Source organism: Panicum virgatum, chromosome 6N, assembly GCF_016808335.1.
Source record: "Panicum virgatum strain AP13 chromosome 6N, P.virgatum_v5, whole genome shotgun sequence".
NCBI lineage: Eukaryota > Viridiplantae > Streptophyta > Magnoliopsida > Poales > Poaceae > Panicum > Panicum virgatum.
The window spans coordinates 6,695,618-6,711,717 of record NC_053150.1 but is presented as its reverse complement, the minus strand read 5'-3'; the positions used below and the strand labels follow the sequence as shown (position 1 = coordinate 6,711,717).

The window sequence follows — 16,100 nt, the reverse complement described above, 5'->3', positions numbered from 1 at the left end:
AAATTTACAAATCTCAAGTCCCATGACTGCCATGTGCTTATGACCGAACTTCTTCCGGTTGTGCTGCGAGGGATTCTGCCTGATAACGTCCGGTTAACCATCATGAAGCTATGTGCCTTCCTCAATGCAGTTTCTCAGAAGATAATTGACCCAGAGAATTTGATAAAGCTGCAAAACGATGTGGTGCAATGTCTTGTTGGCTTTGAGCTGATATTTCCACCATCTTTCTTCAACATCATGACACATCTTCTAGTGCACCTTGTGAAAGAGATTGATATCCTCGGACCAGTATTTCTACACAAAGGTTCATGGGGGTACTCAAGAAATGTGTTCGTAATCGAGCTCGTCCAGAAGGAAGCATCGCCAGTGCCTACGGAACAGAGGAGGTCATTGACTTTTGTGTTGACTTTATTGATGACCTTAAACCGATTGGAGTCCCTGAATCGCGATATGAGGGGAGACTAACTGGAAAGGGTACATTAGGAAAGAAATCTTATGTCCGCACAAATGATTTCTCATTCAAGAAAGCGCATTATACGGTTCTTCAACAATCATCCTTAGTTGACCCATATATCGAGGAACACAAGAAAATTCTGCTCTCCAATTTTCCGGAAAAGTCTGAGGCATGGATTACACGTGAGCACATGAACACTTTCTACAGCTGGTTGCGGAAGCATCTAATGCATAACATGGATATAAGTGAACAACTGTTCTTATTGCCTAGGGGATCATCTTGGAATATCTTAACATACCAAGGGTACGAGATAAATGGAAACACATTTTATATGATAGCCCAAGATAAAAAAAAGTATCAACCAAAACAGCGGTGTTCGTATGGATGCCACGGACAATAATGGAAAAAAGGACACATATTACGGCTACATTGAAGAGATATGAGAACTGGATTACGGTCCCAATTTCAAGGTGCCTCTATTTCGTTGCCAATGGGTTAAGCTATCTGGAGGAGGGGTAACAAAAGATGAGTATGTGATGACAATAGTTGATCTCAACAATCTTGGGTATAGAGACGAGCCATTTGTCCTAGCCCAGGATGTCGCTCAGGTTTTCTACATTAAGGACATGTCCAGCAAGCCTAAGCGACACATAGTTCTATCAGGAAAGAGAAACATCGTTGGAGTGGAGGACAAGACAGACTTGTCAGAAGAATATAATAATTTTGTTGTCATTCCACATTTCGAAATAAATGCTGATACATGCATCCTGCTAGCCAATGATGATGCTCCATACTTGCGCCGTGATCATAATCAAGGGACATTTGTGAAGAGAAAGTCTGTTACCGCTAATCCTTCAGGTACTTGAATCATTTTATATTATTGTATAAAAACGTAATCGCAATTCGAATACTTTTATTATATATGTACTGTACAATTATACTTTATGTGGTATATATATCATTTTTTATATTTTTCACTTAATTACTAGACTCAATTATAATTTTCATTCAATAATGGATTACTCAACTAATTTTATTTATTTCATGAAATTACATTCACATTAACACACTATACTCTCTCACTAACACACACAATCTCACTAACACACACTATCTCTCAAACTCACACACTACTCATTAATATCATGAAATTGCTTAATTTTATGTAAAATTCACTTTTTAAACATTAATATCGTGATAGAATCCACTTTCTGTCGAAAAGCAACAGTTTGAAAATTTTTGTTCACCTAATATATTTTTGCATGGTCAAAATAACAAATATGATTTCAAAAAAGTTAGATATTTCGTTGACCCAATCAATTGGATGAAAATTAATTATTTTTGTTGCGTGTATCAAACTTATATAGAGATAAGAAATTTTGTTCCATAATTTTTGGAATCATAATTTTATTAACTGAATTAATAAATGAAAGCCTATTTTAAAAGAGAAGTAAAAAGAAACAAAAACAAACATAAGATTTAGCGGGAATGAGGAAAAATGGGCCCATTTTGTCCCGGGTGGTATATCCACCCGGGACTAAAGGTGGACCGCGGGCTGGAAATTTTCCCGGCCCGCCCAAAACACCTTTTGTTCCGGGTGGAGCCACGACCTGGGACAAAAGGGCCTTTTGTCCCGGGTGGTGGCTTCCCCTGGGACAAAAGGGGACCCCCTATATATGTCCCTTAACCTTCGTCTTCCTCCAACACTTGGGCATTCTCCTGATCTGCGCCGCGCCGCCGTCGTCTTGAGTCCAGCTAGTTAAAAATTTGCTATATTTTAAGTTGTCTTCACTATAAAAAGTTTTTAACAAAAAAAGGGCTATATTTTAAGTTGTCCTCAATATAAAAAAGTTTTTAACTTTTTGTTAAGTATATTTTTACTTCTATTTTTTGTTAAAACATTTTTTTAATCAAAATCACTTCTACCATCCAACCACCTACTTACTCAAATTCATTTGTAGAGAGTATTTATAATTTACAAAAGCCTACAACTCTGACGCCCCACCCCCGCGTCGTCCTCCCCGACGACACGGGGGGTGACACTGCGCCGCCACTTCCCGTCCTCACGCTAGCTACCTCCGGTGGCTGCCGCCATCATCGGCAAACGGCTGAGCCAAAGCAGGCTTTGCCCGCTATCTCCCTCCCACCCCTCTGCGTCTTTCCCTGCAGCCATCAAATCTTGGTCGTCGTCCTGCCCCACCTCTGGCTGGTAGTGGTCTCTAGGGGGCCGGATCCCCCCGCTCCCACCAAGGGCATTTTACTCAAGGGCTCCCGCCCTCGGCGGGTAACATGGGGGCCGGCCCTCTATCCCAGCGCGGTCATGCTCGCCGGGGTGGCCGCTCAGTCCCTGACAATCTCATCCTCAACGGCGCCGGTGCTGGTGTAGGTGTAGGAGAGGGCTCGCCAGCGTGCTGCGGGGTAGGGGTGTCGCCTAGGGTGGCTCTCCGTCTACGACACGGCCACCCTGTCGGGGGGTGGCGAAATCGGCCAGCACAACGGTTTCTTCCTCAATGGCACTGGTGGTGGGGATAGCTCACCGACGACATACAGCACAGGCTACGGCTGTTCCGGCCAGGGTTTACCTTATCGATAAATTAAAAATATCGGAGGTTGGTGATAAACGGGAATATCGGATATATCGGAATTCTATCGGTGATAAAGAAATTTTTTCGGACAAAATTTAGAGAAAAAACTCTCATTTTGTGTAGAAATGAACTTAGATATTTTTTTCAAACCATCTAGCCTAAAAACTATACATAATAACGTAGAAAAATGAAAGGAAATAGCCGGTAGGGAGACATGTCTGCTACGTCGGTTCTCACTAGAATATGAAGAATTGGATAGTGGAATAAAAGCAAATGAATGGATTAGGATTAAAAGATGGTTACATGCTCTTTTTACTCGTTATAGTGGGTAAAAAGTATGTGCACAAACTTGTGGGTTAGTCGAATGGAGTGTTAAATTTAAAACAATGATATTTTTAGATGATAAACTAATTCTATCGGTGCTCACCGGTAAAACAGAAATATCGGAATTATCGGAAATCTATCAGTGATAAGGTGAACCATGGTTCCGGCTGCCCTCCCCCAGCTGGTATGCGGCTCCTGCTACCACCGCCGATTGGGAGCTGGCTTTCACCCGGCCGACACCGTGTAGTCCTGTGGCTTGTCACGTTCTCTCGTTCGGTGAATTTATTAGTGGGAGGTTGTTGTGATCGTCATTTATTCTCGTTGGTGCTTCTTTTGTGCATCTTCATCATGTTATTGTCTCTAGCGAATGCTTCACCACTGCTCTTTTCTTCTCTGTCGGATGTTTTGCCGCTATCATCTTTTCTTGGGTGGATGCTTGGCCACCGACTGCTAGGATAATGGACGAATTCTTTGCCGTCATGCTATGCCTAATGTCTCTTCAACTTCAGATGGATGCTTTGCCACCATGATTGTACCTTGGTCGTTTAGTAATCTCCTAATCTCCGTAGACAATCATGGCCACAATGTTCCTCTTTAGAGGGAATAGATTTGTTTACTTAGGTGGTTGCTATTTCTTATCTCTCTTATTTAGTACGCCTTCTGTCGTTTGCCACTTAGATGGTTTTGTACCTTTGCGCTATGAGAGTTTTGTTGTAGTTGCATCATTGTAATTCTCTCTCTTAATAAAATACGTGTCCAGTCATGTTTCAAAAAAAGAATATTTATAATTTCACTGGATAATTATGTGCCCCATGCAAGTATGTATGTGAGCAAATATTATGCCGGGCAAGAGAGGCACGGGAAATGCTTCAGTACATCGACTTGAATACAACCATTCCATCTTTACATTAAAGTTTCCACGCATAAATTCTCCCCTTAAACTCCATATCCAAATAAAAACGAAAATGTATTTTTATAGAAGAATCAACGGATTCCTGATTAAACCTCTGGCCTCCTGATGTTTTGTAAAATTTACATTCAATGGAGAATCAAATAGAGATATATATTATGAACTTTGTTTGAACCTAGTTTAATTTGAAGCAACTTCTAATATCTGCAAGATGTTCTCAAATTCATTCGGAGAAAGCGGAACTTCAATTTGAGGCTGGCCCCACAGCCCAGCGTCTGCGGTGTCCACCACCGTGCAGTAGGCCTGGGCATTCGGTTCTAACCGAACCGATCGGTTCGGTTTTTTGGTTCCTAGACAAGTTCGGTTCTTAGAAAATAGGGACCGATCGGTTCTTTTTGGAGATAGGAACCGAGCAAATTCGGTTTCGGTTCTTTCGGTTCGGTTTCGGGTATTAACCGAACTAACCGAGTATTCACAAAATAAAAAAACTCGATCCCTGGCGGCCGAGCCGGAGCCATGCACGCGCTGGCCGCGCGCCTGCCGAGGTGGCCGCCGCACACGAGCTGGATCCGCCCGCACCGAGGAGAAGTGGAGAACGGAGGAGGTGTGCTGCTAGGGAGACTAGAGAGGAGGTGCGAGCAGCCGGGGATCCGCCGCCTCCACCGCGAGATCCACCGCCTCCACCGCGAAATCCGCCGCCACCACCGCGAGATCTGCCGCCGCGAGCTCCTCTGGGGACGGGCGCTGGGCGTGGGCGGCCGGGGTCGGGCGCCGTCCGCTGGGCAGCGGCGGGACTGCGGAAGCGGGAGGCGGGGTCGGCAGCGGCCGGCGGGGTAGATGGCGCTGGCGGCGGCTGCCGGGTCGGTGGGCGAGCGCCGGGCGGCGACGGCTGACAGGCGCTGGGCGAGTGAGCGGTGGCGACCGGGAGGAGACGGCAGGATAGGGGCGAGCGCCAGGGGCGTCGGAGGTGGGAGTTCAGGACTGGCGGCTGGGGGAAGGGGGGTGCGAGGCGACTGCCGTGTGTGCTGAGCGGTAGGGTTTCAATTGGGCCGTGTATGCGAATGTTTAATGGGTTGAGTGTTACTTAGTTCGGTTCCCACGGTTAACCAAGAACCGAACCGAAATAACCAAGTAAATTCGGCAAGGAACCGAACTTTTCGGTTTTGGTTCTTTCGATTTCGGTTCTCGATTATTTGGGTTCGGTTGTCGGTTAAATTTGCCGAGCACGACCGTGCAGTACTGTCGAATCGCCGCCGATCCCCTTCCTGGCTTCCTCCACTCTTCTTCTAGCGAAAATTGGCTAGAGGACACTCTTCAATGGTGACTTTTGCTCTGGGACACTAAAAAATTTAGTCTTTGCTATAGCACATTTAAATTTTGTGTTTCTTTGCCATAGCACACTATGGATGGATAGATCAGAACAGTGTTAGCCACAGTAAATAAAGGCCCACATGTCATTGTCTTGAACGTTACCTTCTTCAATGGTGACTGCCGCGCCGAGCTCACCGCCCCGCCGCCCAACTGCGCCCCCAGCTCGCCGACGGCGTTCCGCGCCCAAGCTCGCCGACGGGAGCGCGCCGCCGACCCGTCGCGCGCCGAGCTCGCTGAGCCACTGCGGTCGGGCCTCCGCCGCGCAGCTCCGCGCCGAGCTCACCGCCCCGCCGCCCCACTCCGCCCCCGAGCTCGCCGACGGGTTCTGCGCCCAAGCTCGCCGACGAGCGAGCGCGCCGCCGACCCGTCGCGCACGAGCTCGCCGAGCCGCTGCCGCAGGGCCTCCACCGTGCAGCTCCGCGCCGAGCTCACCGCCCCGCCGCCCAACTCCGCCCCGGCACCGAGCTCGCCGACAGGTTCCGCGCCCAAGCTCGCCGACGAGCGAGCGCGCCGTCGACCCATCGCGCCCGAGCTCGCTGAGCCGCTGCCGCCGGGCCTCCGCCGCGTGATGATGCCCAAGCAGGCGTACGCCGCCATCGACCTCCCGATCCTGGGCCTGCTCTTCGGCACCATGATGGTCAGCATCTTCCTGGAGCTCGCCGACATGTTCGGCTACCTGGGCAAGGCGCTGGCGTGGCGCAGCCGCGGGAGCAAGGACCTGCTGTTTCGCGTCTGCCTCGTGCCCGCGGTGGCCAGCGCGCTCTTCATCGAGGACACCTACTGCGTCGTGCTCTTCATCGAGGACACCTACTGCGACGGCGCAGGAAGATCACCAGGACCACCAGCCACCAGCGCAGCATCATCATCGAGAGCGCAGCATCATCATCGAGGACGCGCCAGACGACGGCGAGAAGGGCAAGGACGGGGGCGCAGCGAGGATGAGACCGGCGACGGTGTCTGTAAGGTGGGAGCAGACGGAGGGAACGGCTGGCAAACGGCGATGTGCTATGGCAAACAAACACAAAATTTGAGTGTGTTATAGTAAAGACTAAATTTTTTAGTGTCCTAGAGCAAAAGTCACCATTGAAGAGTGTCCTCTAGCCAAATTTCCCCTTCTTCTACCTCTTCTGGGCCCCCCGGTTCTCAGTTCTCGATCCAAAAATCATAAGCCGAGCCATGCAGAACTCAGATCTCGCCCTCTGAGTGGAGCGTCGTAGCAGTCCGCCGCCGTCGGCCAGGTTTGCCTCTCGTCCGCGCCCCGAATCCAAATGTTTCAAGGGGATTTAGGGTTTATAGTTCCTGTTCTTGTACAGAGTTCACGGCTGTCTCGGATTCGAGTCTAGATTTCTCCAGTTTGAGTCCGCAGGTCTTCGATCTGAGTGCAAATTTCTTCGATTTGAGTTCAAAGATGATGGCTTGATGTAAAAAGATCTATCTGCAGGGGGCCGGCGCGGGCGTCCCCGCGTCTCGTCTATGGCGTCGCCCTCTTCGGCCGCCGCGGCGGCGGCGGCGTGCCCGCGCGGGGGCAGAGGCGGGATCTCCGCCCTCCGCCGTGACCCCTCCAAGCGCCGGCGCCGCGCTGACGAGGATGGCACGCCGCTCACCGACGAGCTCCTCCTCGTCATCTTCGCCCGCGTCCCCGACCTCGCCGACCTCGTCCGCTGCGCAGCCACATGCCGCCGCTGGCGCCGCCTGGTGTCCCTCTGCCGCACACCTCGGCGGCCGCCCGGCAGGTTCATCGCACAACTAGCCCTCGGCTTCTTCAACCAACAGGAGGACAGGCCACGGTTCATGCCAACAGCTTTAGCGTCGCGCCGCTTCCTCGGCCTCCTCCAGCAGCCACTGTCCCTGAGCATGCTAGTCGATGACAGGCTGTTTGATGGCTTTTCGCACATAGTGGCCTCCAGGAACGGCCTTCTTGTCATCGAACTCCATAGTGGAAATAATGACAGGGCACTCAAGCTCTGCGTCTGCAACCCCATGGCAGGCGTAGTGCATGTCTTGCCGCACCTCGGAGGCAAGGATGGCCTTGGCGACTACGCTTGTACGGTGCTCACTGCAGATGATCGTGATGACAAGACAATCGATCCACCACAGTCCTCCTTGTACTTCTGCCTGGTAATGCTGTACACCCAATGTGACTTCACCGCATTCCGGAGCTACTCGTCCGAAGAAGGCAGCTGGAGCGAAGAGGCAAAGTTGACTAACGCGAGACTAGGAAGGAAGCAGATGGGTTTCGGTTTGACTGTTGACGGTTTCACTCATGGTGTTGTGGGCCGTGGTGGCAGGCTAGTGTATTGGCTGTCCAACAACATGGTGTTCGTGCTGTGCCTTGAAAAGCTGCAGTTACAGATGGTAATAAACATGCCTCAGTCCGGAAAAGGCCGGAATTTTGATATGTTAAACACCTTGTCTGGCTTGTCGCCAAACGGCATGCTCTGTGCCATCCAGCTCAGCCGCACCCCGCATGTCCCCGTACGCGTAATCACCTGCACTGACCATGATTGGTGGGGTACGGAGGAGTTGATTCAGGTAGAACAATACTTGCCAGCAGATGTGGGTAATGTTAGGCTGCGGTGGTTCTGCGAGAAGAGTGGGGCCGTGTTCTTCTCAACCTTCTGTCGCAGTGACTCCTTGAGGAGTGACATGTATGTTCTGAACCTCAAGACCCGGGTGGTTGATAAGCTGGTGAGCGATGACAGGATCAGCAATCCTTGGGCTGTATGTTCACGGGTACGAAATGGATCAGACAGCATACCTGGCATCCCTTGCTGAGCCAGAGGCCATGGAGGATATGTGATGATTGCTTTTCTGCCGAGGGTGCAAAGAAGTTTGCGAGAGGTTGAGTTATTGGTTACCAAAACTCCAGGAGGGACTACAAACTCTGTCAATACTCACCTAGTATATGTGTAGTATTGCTTTGGTGTCTGGTTGTTATCTTCCTAGTTCCTGCAATGTTGGTCGGTAATGGTGACTGTCTTTAGTTGGATGTTGGTGGAGCTAGTGTCAGCTGTTGCTGTTCTCTTAGTTGGACTGGAGAGTAGGGTTGGAGTTAGTTGTAACGGGTCATGTTTGTCGTATAATGTGAGATTGCCGGTCCCTTCTGATTATCCGAACTATGCTTGTAAGCTGGTAACCTGATGCTTGTTAGTGCTATAAATTATGTTGAATCTATATCCCCTGGTGTTTGTCGAAACATTTCATTTCTTGCATTGGTGAATTATTGATTTATTCGTCAGAAGAATATTGTCTTAGTTGCTTTTACTCAGGCGCAGGTTATGATGATCCACACACATCATTCGGTGAGAATCTCTCAATTCTGGCAGGACTTCCAAGGAGGATATGTAAGTCTGTACATAATATATTCATGTTCCCGCTGCAGGTACCTTTTATGTTGCATGCTAGGCTATTGGACGTGATTCATTTACTCTCTGCACCAAAAACTGGTTATCATTTTCTCGGTAGCGGCATCAGTTATCTGAGCCGAACTTGTCACGACCAGCCATGGTTTTCATTTGCCTTCTCGCATTTGCAGCCTGAAATGGCCAAGTTGTCTGAAAAAAAGGTGCATTGTGGTCTAAAAACTAGCAAATATGTAAAGCCTATATAATTTCTATCTAAATGCGCATTCTCTGCTAGTGATTGCTACTAGAGCCTGTCTCAAAGAGTCAAGTTTCTGGTCATTTAACTCTGTGGATAGCCTGAACTTCATGTAAGCCGCCATTGCCAAAAAGGGTGGTGTTGGGCATTTCATTTCCATGGTTTTCTAGATTTTTCACATGTGAAGGTACATAGCAAGTTTTCTTTCCCTTATCTGGCTAAATTTACTTTAACCGAAAAGTTTCCATGTTTGATGGCTGTTTTTCTTGAAATTCATGCTACACATGTAGGGGAAAAAAAAGTTCATCAAATCCCAGCCAAGTGGAATGCCTATTTGATGAGGCTGGGCCCTCTCAACAAATCAAAGGATTTGGGATTTTTGCCAGCTGAAAGAATGGGCTCTGACAATTTACCACTTGGACCCACACGTCAGACGACCCCGCATGTCAGTGGCTTAGATGACATTCAGAATCTCTCGGTTCTCCCTCCCTCGATCTCTCGGTTCACTTTCCTCTACAGTATGGAGGATATGTGATGGTATCTGCCATGGGTATGAATCTGTTGCTTATCTACCTGGGGTGCAAAGAAGTTGAGACTCGAGAGATTGAAGGATTGGTGGCCAAACTCCTGCTGGCACTGCAAAATCTGTCAATCCTCACCAGGTTTCTGTGCAATATTGATTTGGTGCCTGATTCTTCTCTACTTAGTGTTCAGCTTCTATTAAGTTGGTCAGTAAAAGTGGTGACTGTCTGTTGTCGAATGTTGGTGGAGCTGGTGCCAGTTGTCGTTGTTCTGTTAGCTAAAGTGGAAAATAGGGTTTAAGTTAGCGGTGAGGAGTCATGTTTCTTGCAGTGGCGAAATTGTTGGTCCCTTTCGATTCTCTGAACTATGCTTGTAAGCTGGTCACCATTTAAGGCTTATAAGATCTATTATGATCCCTTTGGCGTTTGTTTGCTGAAACATTTCATTTCTTGCATTGGTGAATTACTGGTCTGGAGAATGATCCAGCTTAGTTGCTTGTACCCAGGCTCAGCTTTTGATGATTCACACCATTCAGTGAGGAGCTCTTAATTCTGGCAGAGGTTGCACAGGTTTGACACTTATTCAACTGGGCCTCGGTGCCACATTCAAAGTTAGTAGTGGAAAGAGTTCCTGCCTGGAACCGGTTATTCGTGGAAATATTCATGATGTTAATTCAAGGTTGGTGATGGCAGAACAGTATAGATGAGTCAGAGTGATCAATTGGTTTATGCAGAAACATTTTACCTTTGGGTGAAAAGAGGTGAAGGAGCGCGGGAAGAACTCGTGCAAGCTCAGAGGTCACGGTGTTCATACGCTCGAGTCCAGCTTCCCGCCGTCTTCAGTGTACTTAACCTTCTTCAGATCGAACACCATCGTCAGTCAGAGGAAAGCAGCAGTTGCAGATTCCTTTCTTTTACATGGTACTCCCTTCAATTCGAAATGCAGGGAACTATTTGGTCCTCAAAACTGAATATTGACTGTAACTTTCTTCTATAATAATGGTTGTTCATGACAACTGAATTTCAATCGCAGGAAATTATTTCAAACACAAATCTAGCAGTACTGAACATTGGCTGCGCCTGGCCACGCTGGAATCAGATAATTGAGATGGTGGCGAGTCACGCTGAGGACGGTTGATCCGTGCAGTGTCCGCAGCAAGAGGTTACCTTGGGTTGCCAGGTGCAAGACCTTCAGCATATGTAAAGGACTCGGAAACAGTACTAGTCTGCAATAGCATACATCAAGATCACCGTCCACTATCTGCCCCTTTCCATGGCAGCTAAACAACAGAAACAAGTAGCACAAGCCTCCACCATATGGAAATACTGAACAAATCAGGTTTCTTAGCTAAACACCCATCATCTATTCATCCACCCGAGCCGCGAACTGGGTAAACTAAGAAAGGAGAACACAGCAAAAACCAGAGTAACAGAAGGCATCAACGAAAACATTGCCATCACGTGTACTTTGTTTCACCAACGATAGGCCAACCTTGCATTTTTACAAATTCCCATCAAATTAAGAACGAGCCAAAGTTTAACTTTCACTGGAATCAAAATCTTCCTCTCCTGTCACCAAACTTGCTTCCATTTATCTCCTAGAAACCAATTGCCTAGGCATCCTAACTTCTCCGTTGCATAGTAAATTTCTCAGACTCAGAAAACTAGTGCTACTGGTGTTATCAGTGATACCCCCATGTTTGCAGAACAATAAGAGAAAAAAAAGGGGACTTCCTTCAGGCACTCCGAGTGCAACTCAAATCTAGTTCTTGCGGCGTTGGAGTGAGAAGTTCGTCCCAGGATCTGCATCAGGGATGAGTGGTGGCATCTCGCTTGTTTCAGCAGGACCAGTCTCTTCTTCTGATTCCTCCAGCTCGTCTACCTGGGGGTTGTTAGCCTGGAGTTGCTGGAAGATCTTGATAGCCTGGGCCACAAAAGATGACGGATTGCCACCATCACTTGGAAGCAGAACAGTGGTGCCCTGGATTTAATAGAAAAACATCAGCACCTTGAATACACAAGGGGTGTAAAGCAGCCGTAAATGAAAGCGCTAAACAGGGGTACTTCATCATCTAACCTTTTTAGCCACTTGTGAGAAGGCTCTGACATATTGCTCTGCAACTCTCAGGTTCGCAGCCTAACAGTGAGATATAAATTGTTAGCATTCAGATGAGCAAGGAACCATTTTGACTCATAACTTACTACAATGGTAGGGAGGTAGGACAGTAATCTAAGAAATCATGATACCTTAGTACTTCCTTTAGTTGTCATAGCCTCTGAAACTAGTCTAATTCCACGAGCTGAAGCTTCTGATAAGGCAAGAACCGCTCCGGCCTCACCTAGTGTTCATTAACAAATATAAGTGAACTCCTCATGGCTGAGAAAATCAAAAGTGAGCAAAATAGTTGAGATGATGCATGTTGTCATGCTTAACTAATTTAAGGAAACGGAGAACATGATAAAATAAAATAAAAATGTCAACAGCATTATGTACTCCAACAACGTCATAACTTGCTCTTGCATACAGGTTACATCAAAAGAAAATCATTTGGAATGGATTTGCAGGTTAAACTAATAGAATATTATAAGGGTGTCACCAGATTATCCTTTTTCCAGAGGAAGAATTAGAACCACATATCGATCTTCAGATGAAAAAGGTTGTGTAGTCAATACCTTCTGATTCAAGGATTTGGGCATGTTTTTTCCCTTCTGCTTCAAGAATTTGGGCACGCTTTCTTCTTTCTGCTTCAACTTGCATCTCCATGGCCACCTTAACACCGTGTGGAGGAGATATGTCCCCTGTGTCATCAATTTCAAAACATGAGAAGTATAGAAATTGATGGCCCTCTCCATAACTCAAAGATGAAGCAAAAAAAAAAAAGACATACTGATTTCATAACGGAGACACTTCAGGCCCCAATCTGTTGCTGCCTCATTGATAGCCCTCTGGCAGGAAAAATAGCAGAAAACAGTAAGCACATAAGAAGTCGGTTTCCATGTGTTTCATATGCTCTTCCTGCATCACCCTTCCATGATCTATGTGATTCATAAAAGTTCTCTAATAAATTGGCTTTCACTTTACTATCAAGAAAATCTATGCAACACATATTTTCAATGGGCTGGCAGATTGGAATAAACAAACGAAATACTCCTCTGTGGGCCAGACATATCAGAGGAGGCGGCGCAGCAACAACCAGGGTTAGTTAGATTGGGTTAGTTAGAGGCAGGGATTATTTTCAGCAGAGTCTGTTGCTTTGTTTGTTAGGCTCGGCAGTTTATAAGCCGCAGCAGAGTTAGGAGTCGGGTAATCAGAATTTGAGTAAAGAGTCCATCATCTAGGAGGACAGCCTCTGCTCAATCTGCCATGCCATTGTTTATCTCTAATCTGTCCTCTTAATGAAGTCTGAGTTCCCTGCCCCAACAATAGCCTATTGCTCGTTTTAAGTACATAGCTCATATGCATTTTCTCCATGCCAAATGCGACGGTATGGTCATTAGAAAGTGCAACAAACATATTGAGATTGCAAATAAGATGGCATACCACAATATTTTCATTTAATGCATCTCTCTCCTCAAAAGTTTTGTCCAATGTAATTTTCCCAAGCTCACTCCTCATTGTTGTTTGCGCAAGTTGTATAACTGCAAAAATTGGATTTTCCGCGCCATAGGAAGCAAGGTAGGGGTCGACGATCTGCAGAATTCATTAGTGTTCAGCAATTGGACGCAGGAACTATTATAGCAGAGTTGCAGCACACTGGGCTTCACACCTGACTATACTCAAAAACACCATCAACTACAGACCAAAAACCGAGTAACATGACTCAGCAACTAAACAAACCAAAAATGAAGTTTTAAAGGTTATATTACAACTTCGAATGGCATCACCAGATATACTGACAAATAACAAGTATCAGCCATATCTTCTTCTTCGTCCGTTCATCAAGCATCTTCAACCGGCAATGATGGGAAATTTAAATAACATAGCATTCCAGAAACCCCTGTGATAAATGAAATGCTTTCTATCCTATCCAAAAACAGAAAAACCTTGCAACCCACAATAACTTATCATAGTACAACTTTCCCATGATACCCTCCAAACCAGCCAAGCTAGTAGTAAAATTTACAATTTGGATCTATTGGATTGACCCCAACAAAAGATCTCTGATTTTCAATAGAATTTAACTTAGAAGCTACATAACCAAAATACTAAATCACCCAAAAATATGCACACATTCCATACAACTGCTCACTGTGCAACTAAGAATTCTTGAAAGGAACTATCTGTCGCACTGGTATTTCGAAGCAGTAAATTCAGCTTAGACAAGAATTCTACACCCTTACAAATCCTAACCTTTTAAACAACTTCCTTTTCATTGCGTAAGGCCCTACTCATGTACCAGGTAGTCCCTACCAGTACCAACCAAAGTTGAAAGGAACTCAAACGAAGTCTTAACGCATGTGAAGCGCCAAAGCACCAGCAAATAATAGCATCACCCAATCATGGCAATGAATCACGAGATTCGAGAAGGCGAGGAGGAGGGTTGGTCGCAAACCTTGATGTAGATCACGCCATCGATCTGTATGAGGACGTTGTCCTTGGTGATGGCCGACTGGTTGGGGATGGGGATGGCCTCCTCCTTGAGCGAGTGCACGTAGGCGATGCGGTCAACCGCAGGGATCAGCAGGTGAATCCCGGAGCCAAGGGTCCTGATGTACTTGCCGAATCTTTCGACCACAAACGCCTTCTTCTCTGGGACTATGGCCACGCCCCAGTTCACCGGCGTGCCCGGCGGATCGTACCTGAAAGCAACAGGCACGCTGGGGCTTCAATATCGTCTTCTCGAAGGTTCCGAAAAGAAGCAAGCACGAAAGGTGGGGTTTTACCTGGCGTTGTCGTCGCGAGGGTAGTAGCGGGAGAAGGCGCGGGACGAGGCGGGGGCGGAGCCAGCGGCGGCGAGGTGGCGCGGGAGTAGGAGCTGGCGCACGGGAGTGGCGGATCGCCGGAGGAGGGTTGCCATCGGCGGCGGCGGCGGAGAGCCCCCTTTTCTGTTATCGGATTTGGGGGAGAAGATGGGGACTGAGAAAATAGGAGCTCTCAGCTCAGCAAGCTGTTTGGTTGCCACTTGCAATTGCAACGAGGCCTTCCTTTTGAAGAAAGAAAACGTCGATTTTTATTGACTAATTGTAACCCTAACCAGTAGACCGTCAAAATGGACACCTGAAGTGTCAATAATTATTACTAATTCGGATCTACCATCCGATTCTATGATAATAAAATTCCACTGCAACATGACACTACGTTCATGCAACATCCAATGAAAACAACAATGTGTAGAAATAGAGTAGCACAATATTTAAAAATTGTAATTGCGATATTTTGAAACTACAATAGCAACATTCAAAAAATAGTTTGTCGATTAGATTAGAAGGTGCGACAAGGAAATTTTATTATTGCAATATTTAAAATAAATATATGCAACATATTGAAAATGACCATTAGTGATATCGCATATCAACCCATCAAACAATTTTAAAAATAACTAATGCAGCATTAATAATCAACTAATACTTCCACTCTAACATTAACAATCAACTTAATCTCCTGCCGCGACATCCTATTGCAACAAAAATTATATGTATAGGAAGTTCACCACAGCATCTCTCATGAAGGTTGAAGTATCTTTCCCATTGCAACATCAGCTTATGCCTATACCTATCGTAACAAAATTATTATATGCAAAATTTCCCGCCGTAGCATGAGCGTGTTGGGTCGGAGCGTTAATCCTAGCATTACCGTTATTAATTTCCACCAACCCAATCCTAGCATGACAGCTATTAATTTCCAACCATGGCATAGTCTAAGGTGTTTTAGAAATTTAAGTGTGAAAACGTGTTTCCTTGCTGGCCACCACTCGCCACGAATTTGGTTGGTGATGATGGACGAACCAAAAGCGGTCATTGTTAATTTTATCGTCATAGAAAAGATCAAAATCAAAAGAAGCAAACTATTCTTTTCAAAAAAAAGAAGAAGCAAACTATGTACAGACTGGGATGATCAAAATCAAAAGAAGCAAACTATGTACACACTTTCTCCCCACCCTCATGTCTACCTCGGCCCTCCTACTCCGCCCTTCATATCTCTTCTCGCACAAGCACCCATAGGGCTTCTTGGCAGCGATGGCGCCCGGCGGAGTCATTCTATGTACACACTTGTGAATTGGCATGGAGTAAGTCGGTCCGTGCAGACGGTGATAATAATGATCGATACGGGAGGCGCGGCTCGCACGACCTTCCATCCAGCATTTAGGGTCAATGCAGTATCCACATTGCTTATC

At 46.6% G+C, this 16,100-nt stretch overlaps 2 protein-coding genes across 2 annotated transcripts; one reads left to right on the top strand and one right to left on the bottom strand.

The window, feature by feature from the left end:
- The first annotated feature begins 6,753 nt into the window (after positions 1–6,753).
- LOC120677540 lies at positions 6,754–8,875 on the top strand. The gene is made up of 2 exons (XM_039958692.1): positions 6,754–6,882; positions 7,086–8,875. The coding sequence occupies exon 2, from the start codon at positions 7,118–7,120 to the stop codon at positions 8,417–8,419; it is 1,302 nt and encodes a 433-aa protein (XP_039814626.1). The 5' UTR covers positions 6,754–6,882; positions 7,086–7,117; the 3' UTR covers positions 8,420–8,875.
- A 2,317-nt stretch (positions 8,876–11,192) lies between these two features.
- LOC120677542 (stomatin-like protein 2, mitochondrial) lies at positions 11,193–14,895 on the bottom strand. The gene is made up of 8 exons (XM_039958693.1): positions 14,650–14,895; positions 14,319–14,565; positions 13,307–13,456; positions 12,654–12,711; positions 12,439–12,564; positions 12,013–12,104; positions 11,843–11,902; positions 11,193–11,746 (listed from the first exon to the last, which is right to left on the bottom strand). Exons 1-8 carry the CDS (start codon positions 14,781–14,783, stop codon positions 11,528–11,530), a joined length of 1,086 nt encoding a protein of 361 aa, XP_039814627.1. The 5' UTR covers positions 14,784–14,895; the 3' UTR covers positions 11,193–11,527.
- Between the last annotated feature and the right edge of the window lie 1,205 nt (positions 14,896–16,100).